Source organism: Microplitis mediator, chromosome 10, assembly GCF_029852145.1.
Source record: "Microplitis mediator isolate UGA2020A chromosome 10, iyMicMedi2.1, whole genome shotgun sequence".
NCBI lineage: Eukaryota > Metazoa > Arthropoda > Insecta > Hymenoptera > Braconidae > Microplitis > Microplitis mediator.
Genome location: NC_079978.1, coordinates 10,154,698 through 10,172,355, shown reverse-complemented (window position 1 = coordinate 10,172,355; position 17,658 = coordinate 10,154,698). Strand labels below are relative to the sequence as shown.

Sequence of the window (17,658 nt, the reverse complement as noted above, 5' to 3'; positions counted from 1 at the left end):
TTAAAAACAATATTAGAAATATTTCAAGCAATGCATAGATATATAAATATAATTAAATTAATATAGATATATAAAATAATGAGGTAAAGGTTATAAAATAAATTTTCGATATAACATACAAAAAATAACAAAAATACGTGCAGGCTGCTGTATTTATTTGTTAAAATAACAACGGTTGTTTTAGTTCTTATGTAATTACATTATAAACGTTGAGTCATAAATAAAAAAAACATAATGTATTCACTTTAATTCAGCCTTTATCATTATTGTTTTTTGTTATATTTATTTAATTGATTCAATAATGAAATAATACAAAAGTTGTATAGAAATATATTTCAATTAAAAAAATTTAATAAAAAATAGTTACTAACTATTTTGAGTAAGTAAATCTTCTACCATTTCTGCCAAATCTTTACGGCGAATAAACTCCAATGATCGTATCAACTTTCTTTGCCAATTACATGGTTCACATCTTGATAAAAATATTTTTAAACTCTATAATCATAAATTAATAATTAGTTTATTGATAAATTCAATTAAATAAATACTAATTAATATAATTATATAACAGTATATTACATGCCTAAGCCAGTAAAATAAGAAAAGTCTCAGATCACATGTAACTGTTAACCGAGGCTGACAAACATGTGGTCTGAGGCTTTCTTTTTTACTGGCCAAAGTGCATATACTATTTTTCTGCTCGACAGAGCCGGAAAGTTACAACTTCGTTCAGGACAGCAGTCCGAAAATTGCTACTTTTCGGACGGAGGGCAGAAAATATAATTATATAAATATATATATATAATTAATAATAAATAAAAATTACTTCAAAAGATTTATCTTTGATTGCTCCGTCTTTTAAATCTATCGAATCGATTTCAGCCTCTTTGACATTTAAAATTCTAGCCAAGTCTCTCCAATATCGTCCAATGTTTTCACTTATCCGATATAAAACTGAAATAAAATTTCATATGTAGTCATTAATAATGCATACAATAATAATAAATTTTAAGTAAAATTAATAACTTTTTGTTTGAAGATCTGTTAGGCGTAAAGTCTTCGCATCAGGTATCGGTAGATTGTAAGATGAAGTAGTGACGTAACGAGTCTCATGATAAGTACTCGTAGATCGATGCTCTGGTTGAGTTGATCCCAATTCAGTTGATGTTGATGCTGCTAACGCTGATGATTTCATATAAATTGTAATAAAATACAAAATAATAATAAGAGCTATCACCAATGTTGAAACACTTATGCAAGTTATAAAATATTTCATAAGTGGCATTGAGTTGTCTTTTGAAACGTTAATATTATTATTATAAGTATATTGATTTATTTTAATTGTCTCAAATGATGATTGTTTTATTTCATTGTTTGATTGTAATGTTAATATAGCTTCTGACGTTGCTTGTAAGTAAGTAATAGTTGGTTCTACGTGCAAAAGGTTCATACCTTCATAATCATTAAGCTCTTCCAATTGATGATTAGCATTAGCACTATTATTACATAAATTATCGTCATTCGTAATTATGTTGGAATACTCACCACTTCGGCATTTATAAACATTAAAAAGAGGTAATGTTTGATGGCTATGTAGTTGATCTTCATAATCTTTTATAATTTTGTCTAGCACTGGATCTTTAACATAAGTCGTAGCTATTTCTTTTAACGGTTCAATTTTATTGTAAGACAACACTGACCGATTTTCTAATATTTTTAATAGACCCGCAAGATCTTTAATATCATCTGTTGCACGTTTTGAATAAATATCACGATTATAAGACAATTTAATAGTATCTAAATTTGTACAAGTGATATGAAGACTTGATATATCCAAGAATTTTTGCTTAAGATGACTATACATCAATTGATACTCATCCCAAGTGGACAAGTAATCCATATCTACTGTCATGGTTAATAATTTTTTTTATTTTTCTATAGTTACAACCAACCAAAATTAATTAATTTTTGGGAATCCCAGAACTGTGTAATCATTTTTTGAATAGTTTCTATATAATCTTGTAGTATCGGAGGCAGTGATGCCAGAACGTGGGATTTTTCTACCCTTTCCATGCGACTTACGCGAGCAGCACACAATGAAAGCTATCCGTGTCCGTGTGTTCGGGATGGCGAGGCGAGCCGAGCGTAGCCGAATTCGGCTGCCTGAAAGGGGGAAAATGTACTCCCGCCATGCGGCACACTGGAGCACACATACATATGCAACTCGTGTCCGTGTGTAACCGCGTCCAAGTCATAGGGGAAAGCCGAGAATAGCCGAAGCGTCTCCCAAAGCGCGCTAAAATAATGGCGGCTTATGAAACGGCTTTATTACGTAGATAATTTTTTCTCTCTCTCTCTCTTTTTATTTTTCAGGTCTTACTATAATTTATTAATTAATTAGGGTTATATGAAATGTTAAATTAATTAATTTAATATTTAAATCTTCAATCCGAGTTTTTATATAACTTCTAAACTTTGTAAGACTTAACTTCAAATGGCTGTGTGGGTAGCACACATGTCTGGGAGTAACGAGGTTCGGCGTTCGACGCTTGCGGATAATTTTTTTTTTTTATTTATTTTTTTTTTTTAATAATATGAAAAAAAAAATGAATGATAATAAAAAGCAGTTCAGAACTATTTTTGTTTTAAATTTAAAAAATTCTGATCATAAAATATTATTTGTAATAAACAAATTCCAGAGCTTAAGCTTTTTTTTTTTTTACTTTAATTAAAAATTCAAGAACGAGCTCTATTTTTATTTTATTAGAGCACGATAAGAGTCAATTTGTAATTGGGAAAATTTAACACTGACTGTATTTGTTACAAATATATTGTTCTTAAATTATCTCGAAGCTTTAATCACAATTTATAATTATAATATATGTTGTGCTGGGTTTTTAAGTGTCACAATAGCACTGTGGCAATAAATCTGCGGGTTCAAATCCCCGCGGATATAATTTTTATTTATTTTTTTTTTTTATAAAATTGTATTTAAAAAAATTTATAATTTTGTATAATGAAGCTAAATAATTTTATAAAATAAATAAAAGTCATTTATTGTAAATTATTAAAATGTAAATGAAATTTAAATGTCCACTGGTAGTGAAAGAGCCGGAAGTATCTATATATACGTCGATCGTCTTTTGTTTTTTGTTTACGCGCTTTAATATTATTGAGGAGGTCAGTTAGCTTCTAATGCGCTAATCGTGAGCATTAAAAGTGATTAAAAGTGCAATAAAGGATATAATCAATTGTGATTTTCGGCTGTGACGCATCAATTGTGAGTAATTTATTCATTCATTGGGCATTAATTGCATTTAATTTAATTATTATGTAATATTTGTATTTATAATTCAATATTTAGAATATCTATAATAAATATTTATTATATACTTCGGGAATTTTGTTTTGGCTCGTTGTTAGATCGTATTTTTTTTCGCGCGTTTTTCTTATCTTTTGTGCATCGTATCATTGGTGTTGTTTTAAATAATTATCGTAAAATTAATCTATTCATTAATAATTAAAAATTAAAATTTTTAATTTTCAATTAGTTTTTAAAATTATTAATTAATTGTTAAAATTTTTTATTTTTAATTAATTTATTAAAAATTTTAATTAACTGAAAAACTTTTAAATTCTGACTTAAAATTTTTTTTTATCATCATGGGATCATTCGAGCCTTCTGCTAAGAAACCCAAATATTTTAATAAAAGATTTCAGCATAAATGGTACGATCTACATCCAGATTGGTACAAATGGGTGCGAGAATGTCCATCTGATCCAGATAAATTTTATTGTGTTGCGTGTCAAGCAAAATTATTATGTGGACATACGGAGATTGAACGTCACTCTCAGTCAAGTCGGCATTTAAAAAGAATGGAAGTTTTAGTGAATGATGATAGTGCAATTCCACCTTACGTGACACCCTCCACAGTTAACGATTCACCAAATTGCACTCACGAATCAAATTCAACTTCTTCGGATGAATTTGGTTTTAACACAAGAGTGCAAGCTGCTGAAATTCGTTTTGCGGCATTCATCGCTCAACACCACATTCCCATTTACCTGGCGCCACAGATGTTAGAATTTTTTCAATCCATCGGTAAGGAGCCTGCTGTTTTGCAGAAGATGAAGATGGGCAAGTCCAAAACCACAAACGTAATTAATAAAGTCGTTTGTGTCATAGAAGAGCAACGGATTACCAAAAGTTTAGAAAAAACTAAATTTTCGGTTTATGTTGACGAGACTTCAGACATAACAAATCAGAAATGGATGACTTTGATGGTTCGTTATGTTGAACCAAGTACATTGATGGTTAGGACCGAGCTGTTAACGTTGATTCATATTGAAGCAACTGACTGTTCGTCCACAAAACTTTTCAGTGCTTTCGAAGGTGAACTGATTAAAAAGAAAGTTCCCTGCAATAAAATAATTGGTCTCGCATGTGATAATGCTTCGGTAATGGTCGGTAAGAATCGATCATTCAAGACCTGCTTAACAGCAAAAAGCCCTAATCTTCTTACACTACCATGCATTTGTCATAGTCTTGCCTTGATCGCTGGTGCTGCTTGTTCAGTAATTCCAAAAGAAATCGATCATTTAATCAAGGCTCTCCCGACATTTATTAATGGTAGCCCTAAACGGGCAGCAATTTTCAGAAGTTTTCAATTTTTTTTCGAAGACCGCCCGTGTAAGGTTACACGGTTTGCTGAGACAAGGTGGCTGTCACGTCATACAGTGATTACTAAAATTTTAGTAAATTGGTCGCCATTACTCACATTCTTAACGGATCAAGCTTCAGAGGCGGCTGCGAATGCAGATGATTTGCTCTCTATCATGAAAAAACCGACGACAAAAGCGACTCTTCTGTTCTTGAAGTTTGTACTTGAACCTTTTAACAAGATCAATGCTCACTTTCAAGGAGCGAAGACATTAATCCATGAATTACAGCCTTTTTCAAAGAATTTTTTAATTCAAGTTCTCCAGAAGTTTTTGAAACCAGCTTTGTTGGAACCAAAAATATTGGATTACGTCAATGACATCAACTTTGAACTTAGATCAAATCAGCTTGATTTGTCTAAAGTTGACATTGGAAAAGATTGCCTGGAATATTTGATGGATCAAGAAAAACTGGGATTTGTGTCAAAATCAGATATAGAAGATGTTCGCTCTAATTGTTTGCAATTTTATGAAAAAGCTGCAACCGAGATCCGCAAAAAATTACCCTTCGACGATGTGTTTCTATCGGATCTGACGGTATTTGCAAAAGAAACCGCATTATTAGATCCAAACAGAAAATCGTCGTTTGCCCAGGTAAAGAACGTATGTCGCATATTAAACCTTACTGAAGAGGAACAAGCGTCATGTGAAAAAGAATGGGATTCCTTATATCAGGTCGATTCCAGTCAGAAGGAAGAGTGGTGTAAATTACCATTTGACGAGATCTGGATGGCAATTTGCACTTTCACTGACTCTGATAAGAATGACCAATTTCCATCTTTGCGCTTGTTGCTGAGTATGGTGAGAGCACTCCCTCACTCTAATGCTCCGGCTGAGAGGGCGTTTTCTCTCATACCTGACACAAAAACGAAGAAAAGGAATCGCCTTAATGCGGAAACGTTGAGTTCGATTTGTATGATTAGATCATCTTTTAAATCAAGAAATTTAACTGCGGTGGAATTGCCTATTCATAAGGAACATTTAGAATTGATGTCATCAAAGGTTTTATACTCGAGTGTCGATCAGGAAGTTCATGAGAAGTTAAATCTTCATGCGTATGACAGTGGTGATGAGTGGAATTAATGACATCTAGTTAATCTATTAGACTTAGTGATTATAAAGGTAGGTTCCAATTATTTCATAGTCAATTATCTAATAGTAATGAAACAGAAGCTAGAGCTTTAAACTCTGCTGTTTTTAAATTAATTTTTTTAAGAAAGAATATTTTTTATTTTAAATGAAATAGAACTTAAAGTTCTAGGCTCTGTTTACACTTAATTAATTTCTTTTTCCTTTTCATTTATATAGCTTTTAAATTATTGTTATTATAATTTAATTATAAAAAAAACAAGAACTGAAGACTCTTCGTTTCGTTCATATTATGACAATTTTTAAAAATTGGAGTTTCCAACGTTGAGTTGTTTCATTATGAAAATTGGAAGCTTTGAATTGTAGTTCTCATCAATTACAATTTTGAGTTGAAAAGAAAATTTTTTCATTTTTTAATCAAAATAATTTTTTTATCGTGAAAAAAAATTAAAGTAGAGATGTAGAGTCTTCATTTTGCGAATTATTTATTTTAAAATTGCTTTCATTTTTAATTTCAAAAAAAGCTAGAGTTCTGGGCTCTGCTTTTTTGCCTATCATTATTATTTTTTTTTTCAATTTTTTTTTTTTTTTTTATGCTTATGTAAACTCTCTATTTCTCCAATTCACGATATGGGTTAACAGGCTAGTGCTACGCTCCAAGTCTACGACGCGTTTCGACCGGGGTTCGAGTCTGGTACTCGGCAGTATTTTTTTTTTTTTTTTTTCCAATTTTGGAAACTGCCTTTACAAAAAAAAATCTTTTTTTGTGAAAAGTCGATAATTATTTTCAAATTATCAAATTAACTTTGTTTAATTTACACAGATAAAGCGAAATCTCTGATCGCTACTTGGGAATGAATTTATGTTATTGATAACTTTTTTAAGTCTTTTTAATTGTTTTTGCCTGCAATTAATAGGATTTGATTTTTTTCATTCGGCAAGCAAATTTGTTTTTTATTTTTTTATTTTCTATACTTTAGTTAAAGTAAAAAAAAAAAAAGCTTAAGCTCTGGAATTTGTTTATTACAAATAATATTTTATGATCAGAATTTTTTAAATTTAAAACAAAAATAGTTCTGAACTGCTTTTTATTATCATTCATTTTTTTTTTCATATTATTAAAAAAAAAAAATAAATAAAAAAAAAAAATTATCCGCAAGCGTCGAACGCCGAACCTCGTTACTCCCAGACATGTGTGCTACCCACACAGCCATTTGAAGTTAAGTCTTACAAAGTTTAGAAGTTATATAAAAACTCGGATTGAAGATTTAAATATTAAATTAATTAATTTAACATTTCATATAACCCTAATTAATTAATAAATTATAGTAAGACCTGAAAAATAAAAAGAGAGAGAGAGAGAAAAAATTATCTACGTAATAAAGCCGTTTCATAAGCCGCCATTATTTTAGCGCGCTTTGGGAGACGCTTCGGCTATTCTCGGCTTTCCCCTATGACTTGGACGCGGTTACACACGGACACGAGTTGCATATGTATGTGTGCTCCAGTGTGCCGCATGGCGGGAGTACATTTTCCCCCTTTCAGGCAGCCGAATTCGGCTACGCTCGGCTCGCCTCGCCATCCCGAACACACGGACACGGATAGCTTTCATTGTGTGCTGCTCGCGTAAGTCGCATGGAAAGGGTAGAAAAATCCCACGTTCTGGCATCACTGATCGGAGGTTTGGCGCTTGATTCACATTTTATCTTCCTGTTATCTTATATAAAAACACTTTCTTCATTATATCAGTGTTGTAATAATTTATTTAAATATGTGACTTTATATTTTTTTTAAATATATATCCGATCATTTTTATTACTTGAAGACAAAATAATTCAATTTAAAATCATAACATGAACTGATAATATGTAGCTGATATTTATCAACTAACGTATAAAATAATGTGTTCACATATATGTATATATGGTATACACTCTCATATATTTTATGTGTGTGAGTAAGAGATAAAAAATATAATGTTGGTACCATAGTAATTTTATCATAGTTATTTACTAAAAGAGGAACAAGAACATACTGCCATCTTATTTTAACTCATGATTGTTATTTATTTACAAGTGAAAGAGAAATAAATTTTAATCCTCATGATTTTCTGAGAAATACCAGTGTATGAAGAATGGTAAAGAAAAAAGACGGGAATAAGCAGTATCAGTTGACATCCGTGTGTCAAATATAGTGTATGACAAAACTTCAAACGCAGACGAGAGATTTATCAAATATTAATTATTGTAATTACGTCGTAATTATAATTTATAATTAGCATTATTGCTATGGTCAAGATATTATTACTCTCTTTGTTCGTGGTACCAATGTACTATATTTATTTATAATATTATACTTTTATACCAATTGAAATATAATTTTTTTTTATATTTCAGTCTATAGTAAGACCGCACAAATTTTTAGCAAACAACGCTTTGAAACTGCATAATTTTTGAATATAGATATTATTGTTTTAAATAAAATCATCAATCCTGTTATAATGTTAACTATGAGTGACGTTGATCCTTGTCCGAATGTTAATAAAAGTCTTGGAATGGATGAAGCTTGCTTCACAGTTATCAATGATAATAGTGAACCTGTTTCGCTATTCGCTACAAATGAAGAATGTTATTATAAATTGGTATAGTATTTACTTATTTATTTATTTATACTTATAAATTTATTACTCGATACTAATAAATAATATATATTTGTTATACTCATTGTTTTCTAACGATAGTAAAGTTAGCGAACATCTGACAATTTTTAAAACTTTGAAATAATAAATTAAAATGTTTATAAAATAAAAATTAAAAAATGCATGTTTAGACAATTCAAAATTCAATACATGCATTTTTTTTTTTCAGGTTTATTGCTTTAATTATTCACTTTTTTTATACGTAATTAAAAAATTTTATGTCTGCTACATTTAAACTCATTGTTTTCTAGTGTGATTGTTTACCATGGGCTAATGTATCAGCACACAGCAATACTACATTAGTAGTACCTACACAATACCCATTACATTTTTATTTTGTTAAAGGAAAATACCAGTGGTGTCAGTAAGTATAATTTGGAAAAATGATTTATATATAAATTGTATATCATAGATAAAAAATTAAATATTTTGTTCAGTGATACATTTAAGTTTGATGAGTATGGCCACTATGGTTGGAATTTAACTGAAGAACATTTATGCTCCAATGTTTACACTACAGTTGAACCAAAAAATCAGTATCTTCGTAAGTAGAATATCATGAATACAAATCATCCCCTTTCCGGGTAAACATCGTAACTACATTTTTTTCATAATTAAAAGTATGAGTGAAAAACATTCTTTAGTACTGCTATTGCGTAAAAAAAACTTAAAATTTCAATAATTATAACAGAATGTTCGAGAGGTTTTTGAACTTTAATATTTCCATTAACGTACGTGGAACAGAGAAGATGTTTTGACCGATTTCTGAAAAAATTATAATTTTGTAGTTACGAGATTTACTGAGAAAGAGGACGAAATGCTAATTAATAATATTGATAAAAAATTCATTACATATTTCCATTTTAGCTCTTTTAGCGGCATTTATGATTTTTACAATTGGAGCAATATTGATTGGAACGACACGTTTTTTGATACGGATGTTTAAAAAATTCCGGATGCGAAACTCTCTAGACGATCAAAGCGTAAATATTTATTTTTTAAATTTATTATATTGAAACACATATTTTATTTAAATAAATTTATTAACTTTTCTCAGGACCTGGGACCTTTGCAAGATTCTGATCCCCCATCTCAACAGTTAGTTAGAATAACCAAAGCAAGCATAAGAGTTCGATCTATTGATGCTTTTAGAGGGTATCAATACAATTATATATTTTTCAATCATTCATAATTAATCAATTGTAACTGATTAATTAAATTGATATTGATTTTAGTATCGCCGTTCTATTGATGATATTTGTAAACAATGGAGGAGGAAAATATAAATTTTTCAATCACTCTCCATGGTATGGATTAACAGTAGCTGATCTCGTATTACCCTGGTTTGCTTGGATAATGGGTTTGACCATAGTATTATCCGTACGTTCTCAATTGAGACTCTCAATTCCACGATCAAGAATAATTATTAAATGTCTGAAGCGTGCCATGATCCTCATTCTTTTGGGATTAATAATAAATGGCCAACGGAGTACACGATTAAGTGACTTACGTTTTTCTGGTGTCCTTCAGTTACTTGGAATAACTTATTTCATTTGTACTAGTATTGAGACTTTAACTATGCAAGCTCAAAGAAATTTTCATTATGGAAGATTTGCGTTTCTTCAAGATATTCTGGATGCTTGGATACAGTGGTTGATAATCTTGGCACTTACTGCGACGCATTTGCTATTGACATTTTTATTGCCTGTACCAGGATGTCCAACTAGATATCTGGGTCCAGGTGGTAATGTATACCATGGAAAATATAGTAATTGTACTGGTGGAGCTGCTGGTTATATTGATCGATTAATTTTGGGAAGTCACATGTACAATAAAACGAATAATTTAGTTTATGGTCATGTCTTACCTCATGATCCTGAAGGAATAATGAATACTTTGTCAGCTGTTTTAATTGTTGCTTTAGGAGTACAAGCAGGAAGAATATTATTCTGCTATTATTTACATAATTTTTCTAAAATTATTCGATGGTTTGCTTGGGCAGTCGTACTTGTAAGTAAATTATTTATGATTAGTAAAAATTATTAAAATTTACTAAATATAATTTATCAATGGTTTTGCAGGGAGTGATTGGAGGTTTTTTGTGTGATTGGAGTAAAGATGGAATGATTCCTGTTAGCAAAAATATGATGACAATATCATTCGTACTAATAACTTCTTCTTTTGCATTTATACTTTTTGCTATATTATATTTCTTAATTGATCATCATCGAATTTGGGATGGAGCACCATTTACATATGCCGGTGCAAACGCTATTTTCTTGTATGTGGGTCACTATTTTACAATGAAAAGTTTCCCGTGGGCATGGAAAATAGACAATCCTACTCACGCCTCATTTCTTGCTATGAATTTATGGACCACAGTACTCTGGTCATTAATCGCTTACGGACTTTATCAAAAAGATATAATAATAACTGTCTAATTATCATTTTTCATAATAATTATCGTTTATAAATTATCGCTTCCCCCGGATGCTATTATTTATAACAATATATCTTTTTTTTTGTTATCTGTAAAATAACACTGAAAAATTATAATAATATTAAGTCTTTGACATTTGTGTCAAAGACACATTGTGATAGTCTTTGTAAAATCGAAAGTATTTGAGTGAGAAATTATTTTTTAAAAAATTATATAAGCTTATATAATTAAATTAAGATTACTTTATAAATATACGTAAAAAATATTAGTGATGTAAAAATTGGTTTAAAACAAATACAGTATTTTGTTATTTGATTAACTGCTTTTTTTATTATAAATTATTAAACTATAAAAAAAAAAAATATAATACTTATTGTCAATATTATTTTTGGTAATTTGAAAATTTATGTCAGCTTGCTTGTTTAATAATATACAATCGTATTATAGATATATATGCAATAGCATTGGCTAGAAATAATGAACGGATTCTGTGTAGTAGAATTATTAATTCTACATATAATTTAATACTAATAAATATATGTATACTTTCATATATAAATGAGAAAATTATAAATCGTCTGCCGTAATCAGAAATTATTATACTCTGGGTATTGGAGAGTAGGCCACATGATTAGGCGACGTGCAGCAACTGCATATTAAAGTACATTTAACAAGAACAATTATTATTGTTACCACTAAAAGATATCCTAATAATTTAGGAAAACGTTCTGGTATCCATAAAACTGTAAATTCTAAAGATTTATCTTGAGTATCTGGAAAAAACATTATAAATAATTGAATACAATGCATTTGAAATTGTTATTATAATTGTTTATTTTCATTTGAAGAAAAAAAACATTACCAATGTGAGCTAATCCATAGCCCATAGAACGTGTGCCCATTCTATAGGAACATGTGGGTATTTGAATCTCGTGTATATCATTTAATTCCATTCTAAAATTATAAAATTGATTTTCATGAGGTGGAAAAATCCAGACCACACTGAGTTGGTCAATTGTTGAATCAAAACTCAAGTGTAATGCTTTATGCTCATGAGCTGTGAATATTAATTGTGGTGAAAGCTCTTTTATTACCTATAAATATTATTTCAGAAAATTCATTATAGTGATAACGTTTTTAAAAAACACGTTTATAAATATTTAAAATTTTAATAAGAATACAAACATTTTTAACAAAAATTCCTGGTGTAAATAAAAGCGGTATATGACTAAGAACAACATTAGTAACATTTCTATCCCTATAATTATTTAAAAAAGCATCTTTTGGGGCATTTGGCATATAACGAGTCAATCTATTTATCTGAAATAAATAAATAAATGATTAAATACTAAATATAGAAGTAATTTTTGCCAATGATTGACTGCTTACCTTAAAAAAAATTACGTCTTTATGAGTTAAAGTATCAGGCTGCGTGTATGCAAATTTAAATCTATCGTGAATACGTGGTTTAACATGATCTTCTTCACCTCCTATATCATTATCACCCGGTAAATAAATTTTCTAAACCAAATTAATTAACATTAGTACAAAAAGTTTAATTGATTTAAAAAAAAAAAAATATTAGTATTGTACCATAATATGCTCTGGGGTTTCAAATATTTTATCTAATCTATTTTTATACTTTGTAAAATCTTCCAAATTAGCAATATGACCCTCATCCATTAAGTCACCAAGAAAAACTATCACATCAGGTTGAGAATGTTTTAAAGCTCTCGAGAATGTATTTGCTAAATATCTAATTAATTAAAAATTAAAAATTATTAATTGAAATACATATTTTTGTAATTTTAAATTAATGTTGATTTTTATTACCTATCACTATCCCACCGTGCGAACCATGAGCCAAAATAATTTTCATTTACTTCACCTATTATTTGTGGGTCTGCGACAAATAATACTTTGACACATTGATTGCAGTCTTTAGTTGCCCATTTAAATTTCTGGATCTCGTATGAAAAATAATCATTATAAAATATTGTAATGCCTAAAATAATGGCAATAATAATAAATTTTTGGTTGGCTCTGAAACAAAGATTTTTAAAAATTTTATTCAAATACAATGAACCATTATTAAATTACATAATAAAGTTTTTTCATAATTTAATTATACAAATTATCATTAATACTGAAAATAAGCTAAAAAATATTTTTAAATAGACTAACAAATCGACCAACAATTGTAATACCAAATAAATATATATCAGTTTTTTTTAAATTCTATACAATTTACATAGCCTATGACAGCATATTTATTAACTTTAAATTGAAATCAAATTTTATGAATTTGTTTTTATTAATTAGTATTTAATTCAAAATTACCTGTATCTTCGAATCATAATTTTTTTAATCATTTATTATCGATAATAAACTATATCTTTAGTATAAATTAATATAATTTGTAAAATTTTCATCTCAATCCAGACCATGGGTTTTTTTTTACTTTTAATTGTAAGTAAAATTTAAAAAATATAAAAAACTCTTTCAAACTTTTTTTACTTTTAGATATGCATACGTCAAAAAAAAAATAGACAGGTGATGTAATGTACGCAACACGTGTTTTGTTAAGTTGGTTGCCATGTCGATTCGTGACGAGTACCACAATTAAGAAAAAAAAATTAAATTTCATTTTTTTTCTTTACCTTACATGTAATTTTATGAGTGTAATGCAGCAGACATGAAACAAATTTAAAGTTATAAATTAATAAATCGAGTAAATAATAAATTTAATTAAATTTTTGAAAATGTGCATTTAAAAAATTTTGAAATTAATAAGTGCCTTTTTTGTAATTATAATTTTTTAAATTATTTACCCTATTTATTTATAATTTTAAATTTGTAGTTTTAAATTTCACGATATTTTTACTATCTTCCTTTTCGTTATTTCCGAGTTAAAAATAAATAATATACAGTAAAAAAATATTTTTTATATATATTATATTTTATTTTCTTTATTTCAATGTATAGAATACAGGAGTATCTTTTTACATTTTTGCCTTCAAATCGCAAACTGCTTCCTTATTGTGCGGCTGTGGCCCGACTTGTGCTTATTGGCAGGGAGCGCGACGAAAACGACATCTGATGGCTACAAAAAATCATGCTCGAGAATTATAAAAGATATATAAAATCAGTGTAAAAAATAAAAATTCGTTATAAAATCAAAATATAAAAATTTATAATGATATAAATAAAAAAGTGTAATTGTATTTTTGATAGAGAAAATTAAATTGAACATATTTCGATAAAAAAATTAAGTACAAAAAATTTTAATAAATAATAAACACTATTATTTTAGAATAGAATAAGGTTAACCGATAAAATCAAATCAAATAATATATGACAACTACAATGATAATGGTTTAAAAAATAGTAAAATAGTCAATTGAGTTTTTTAACAAAATTGAAGAAAATAATTTTATTTTAATTCATGATAATTTGCTTGTAAATCGTAACTAAAAAAACATAATGTTTTTTTAACCTTCCGTTATAGTTGTCCTATAGAAAATTTGGGATGTTGCCCTACCGCATTTTTTTAACCTTCCGTTATAGTTGTCCTATAGAAAATTTGGGATGTTGCCCTACCGCAATTATTCCGCTTCTACCACAATATTTGGATTTGCGCATGCGCAGAATATCTTTTTCAGAATATTATAGTAGAAGGGGAAAGAACAATGGTGGGAACAAATCCCAAGCTTTTTCCGGGACGACTATTGGCAGGGTGCGCGACGAAAACGACATCTGTCGACCGCATTAAATCATCCTCCAAAAGCACAGAGAGAATACGGAAAGTTTTTATAAACAAATAATTAAAATTTTTAAAGATTGCGAAATATATGTGTGATACCACATTTGAAAGGTAGAAAAATATAGAGTAGATTGTACTGAAAAAAATTTTAATAAATACAAAATAAATATTATATTGAACGACATAAGGTTAGCTTGTAATAATAATAATAACAACAATAATAGTCATAATAACTAATGAGTTAAAATAATTATAATTATAATTTTTTCAAAGTTAAAATTATTAATTTGCATTAAGTAAAGAAATTGAAGTGATTTCAATTATTCGTAATTTTAAATTTTAAAACTCAATAATTAAAAATATTTGGTGTTAAAAATTTGTAATTTACAAAAGTCCCCGTAATAATTTTTAGCCAAAGATGAACATCATGAATAGAAATGTATAAAACTTGCAATTACTATTTTTGTCAGTATTTTTGCAATTAACAACACAACAACTACTTGTTCTTATTTTTTAACACTGCTTTTATTTAACTATTCACAAGAAAAGTGCGATTTAGCGCGTATTTCGTCCACTGCAGGCGCTACCATCGATTCGATTGTCCCCACCCTATACTCCGCACCCTGCCAATACACGCGCTTTCTCTAGTGTTTCACTCATATTCACGCCAACTCTATTAGCTTAAGTAGTGTTGTACAGGGAATCGCCGTATAGCGCGAGTAACGAAGGGTTAAAAAATAATTTTTAGGCAATGATAAAAATCATTATCCAAACCGGATTTGAATCAATAAATTATAAAATATTGTTTTAACCTCAAACGATGAGCAAAGGCAAACATTAACGACACAATAACTATTATGAACTATTTTTAAACTTAATTTTCACGTGTTTATATTCAAAGAGAGCATGATTTAACGAAATTGTATCCACAGCGAGCGCTGCGATCGTTTCAGTTGTCCCCACCATATACTAGGCTCCCTGCCAATTGGCAGGGATGTACTGCATCATTACGGTGATGCCCTACAAGCTCCCTTGTGCAATGGAGGTGCAGTGGCCAGGAAAACCACAGAAAAAACCTAGCCAGTACAGTTTCGGTTTGGGTGAAGCTCCAGTGATCGATAAAATTCCCATTTTACCGACCACTGCATCTTCATCCCGCGCCTAACGATCAGAGACCTTCGTTCGAACCCAACGCGTGGCTAAACGGTCACCCAGCCAAGTAGTGGCCATGCTCAATGCTACTTAACTTCGGTGATCGCCCGAGCCACGCGTGTGTCTCGAACGACTGCCTCAGCCGCTTTTTTATATACACTAATGCAAAAAATTAAAGGAGCAGAAAAATTTTATAAATTTTTTAGTGATTTTTGGAAGGCTGTAACTTGGTGAAAAAAAATCGTATCGAAAATTTAAAAAAAGCATTTTATAGCTTGAAATCTCTAGTTTAAGTGTATTTTTTTCAAAATTTTTTAAAAGCTCCGATTATTGCGCAAACATGAGAAATACCGCGAGCCAAAAAATTTCTAAATTTTTTTTTTTTTTTCCGAAGAGCCCACGGACCGCGGAAAAATTCTTTCAACTAAACGAATGCATACATCGTTTAGCAAATTTATTCAGCTTCAATTTGGTTTTTTTTTTAACCCCGTAAGACGATTTGTCGCAGAGATATCAGCCTTCAAACAGAAAATGATCCTTTTGGCTTTGATCTTCGATATTTCAGGTACCAATGATCGCACAGAAAGTTGAAGGGCGGCGTTGAAAACTTGAATAAATTCCCTACAAGACCCTGTCATCATTTTTTGAAAAAAAAAATTTTTTTTATTTTTAACATCCATTAGAAGAAAGTACAAAAAAATGACTTTTTTTGGTTTTTTAGTAAATCAACCGCTACTCTGCAAATATCGATAAAAAAAATAATGTTGCCAGGGACTTTTTTAGCTTAATGTACCCCCAAGACCCCTGTAAATTTTTAAATTGATCCATGGAACCGTTTTTTGGGAATCATCGATCAAAGTTTAGCTAAACAATTAAAGGAGCAAGTTTTGTTCCTTTAATTGTGCAATCATAATCAATATGAAAAAATTTTTTTTTTTCGACTTTTCTCAAATTTTTGCGTTGGTAACCCAGCAAATGCAAGGAAATGACAAAAAAAATAAAAAATTTCCAAAAAATGTCAAAAAAAAATTTAGAACACAAAAAACAAGTTTCAAATTTTTTTTTTCTTCGATTTTTTTTTGACATTTTTTGGAAATTTTTTATTTTTTTTGTCATTTCCTTGCATTTGCTGAGTTACCAACGCAAAAATTTGAGAAAAGTCGAAAAAAAAAAATTTTTTCATATTGATTATGATTGCACAATTAAAGGAACAAAACTTGCTCCTTTAATTGTTTAGCTAAACTTTGATCGATGATTCCCAAAAAACGGTTCCATGGATCAATTTAAAAATTTACAGGGGTCTTGGGGGTACATTAAGCTAAAAAAGTCCCTGGCAACATTATTTTTTTTATCGATATTTGCAGAGTAGCGGTTGATTTACTAAAAAACCAAAAAAAGTCATTTTTTTGTACTTTCTTCTAATGGATGTTAAAAATAAAAAAAATTTTTTTTTTCAAAAAATGATGACAGGGTCTTGTAGGGAATTTATTCAAGTTTTCAACGCCGCCCTTCAACTTTCTGTGCGATCATTGGTACCTGAAATATCGAAGATCAAAGCCAAAAGGATCATTTTCTGTTTGAAGGCTGATATCTCTGCGACAAATCGTCTTACGGGGTTAAAAAAAAAACCAAATTGAAGCTGAATAAATTTGCTAAACGATGTATGCATTCGTTTAGTTGAAAGAATTTTTCCGCGGTCCGTGGGCTCTTCGGAAAAAAAAAAAAAAATTTAGAAATTTTTTGGCTCGCGGTATTTCTCATGTTTGCGCAATAATCGGAGCTTTTAAAAAATTTTGA

The 17,658-nt window shown here is 29.4% G+C and overlaps 3 protein-coding genes across 9 annotated transcripts; 1 reads left to right on the top strand and 2 right to left on the bottom strand.

Annotated features, from left to right (window-relative positions):
* Nucleotides 1-89: 89 nt before the first annotated feature.
* Nucleotides 90-7,664, bottom strand: LOC130675647 (fas-associated death domain protein). Of its 3 annotated transcripts, none has more exons than XM_057481452.1 (4): nt 7,490-7,664; nt 1,027-2,033; nt 827-954; nt 90-495 (listed from the first exon to the last, which is right to left on the bottom strand). In XM_057481452.1, exons 2-4 carry the CDS (start codon nt 1,910-1,912, stop codon nt 367-369), a joined length of 1,143 nt encoding a protein of 380 aa, XP_057337435.1. In that variant the 5' UTR covers nt 1,913-2,033; nt 7,490-7,664; the 3' UTR covers nt 90-366. The 3 variants fall into 3 exon arrangements, with proteins under 3 accessions (XP_057337435.1, XP_057337436.1, XP_057337434.1); XM_057481453.1 differs by lacking the exon at nt 7,490-7,664 and having other exon boundaries at nt 1,027-1,182; nt 1,546-2,091; XM_057481451.1 differs by lacking the exon at nt 7,490-7,664 and having other exon boundaries at nt 1,027-2,171.
* A 119-nt stretch (nt 7,665-7,783) lies between these two features.
* LOC130675645 (heparan-alpha-glucosaminide N-acetyltransferase-like) lies at nt 7,784-11,260 on the top strand. 5 transcript variants are annotated; one of them, XM_057481448.1, is made up of 8 exons: nt 7,784-8,054; nt 8,205-8,449; nt 8,758-8,870; nt 8,944-9,050; nt 9,374-9,489; nt 9,564-9,661; nt 9,742-10,516; nt 10,588-11,260. In XM_057481448.1, the coding sequence occupies exons 2-8, from the start codon at nt 8,309-8,311 to the stop codon at nt 10,945-10,947; spliced, it is 1,710 nt and encodes a 569-aa protein (XP_057337431.1). In that variant the 5' UTR covers nt 7,784-8,054; nt 8,205-8,308; the 3' UTR covers nt 10,948-11,260. The 5 variants fall into 5 exon arrangements, with proteins under 5 accessions (XP_057337431.1, XP_057337429.1, XP_057337430.1 ...); XM_057481446.1 differs by having other exon boundaries at nt 7,784-8,122; XM_057481447.1 differs by having other exon boundaries at nt 7,784-8,126.
* A 91-nt stretch (nt 11,261-11,351) lies between these two features.
* LOC130675649 (metallophosphoesterase 1 homolog) lies at nt 11,352-13,516 on the bottom strand. The gene is made up of 7 exons (XM_057481454.1): nt 13,287-13,516; nt 12,780-12,989; nt 12,540-12,702; nt 12,336-12,467; nt 12,132-12,266; nt 11,809-12,040; nt 11,352-11,719 (listed from the first exon to the last, which is right to left on the bottom strand). Exons 1-7 carry the CDS (start codon nt 13,316-13,318, stop codon nt 11,544-11,546), a joined length of 1,080 nt encoding a protein of 359 aa, XP_057337437.1. The 5' UTR covers nt 13,319-13,516; the 3' UTR covers nt 11,352-11,543.
* Nucleotides 13,517-17,658: the final 4,142 nt, after the last annotated feature.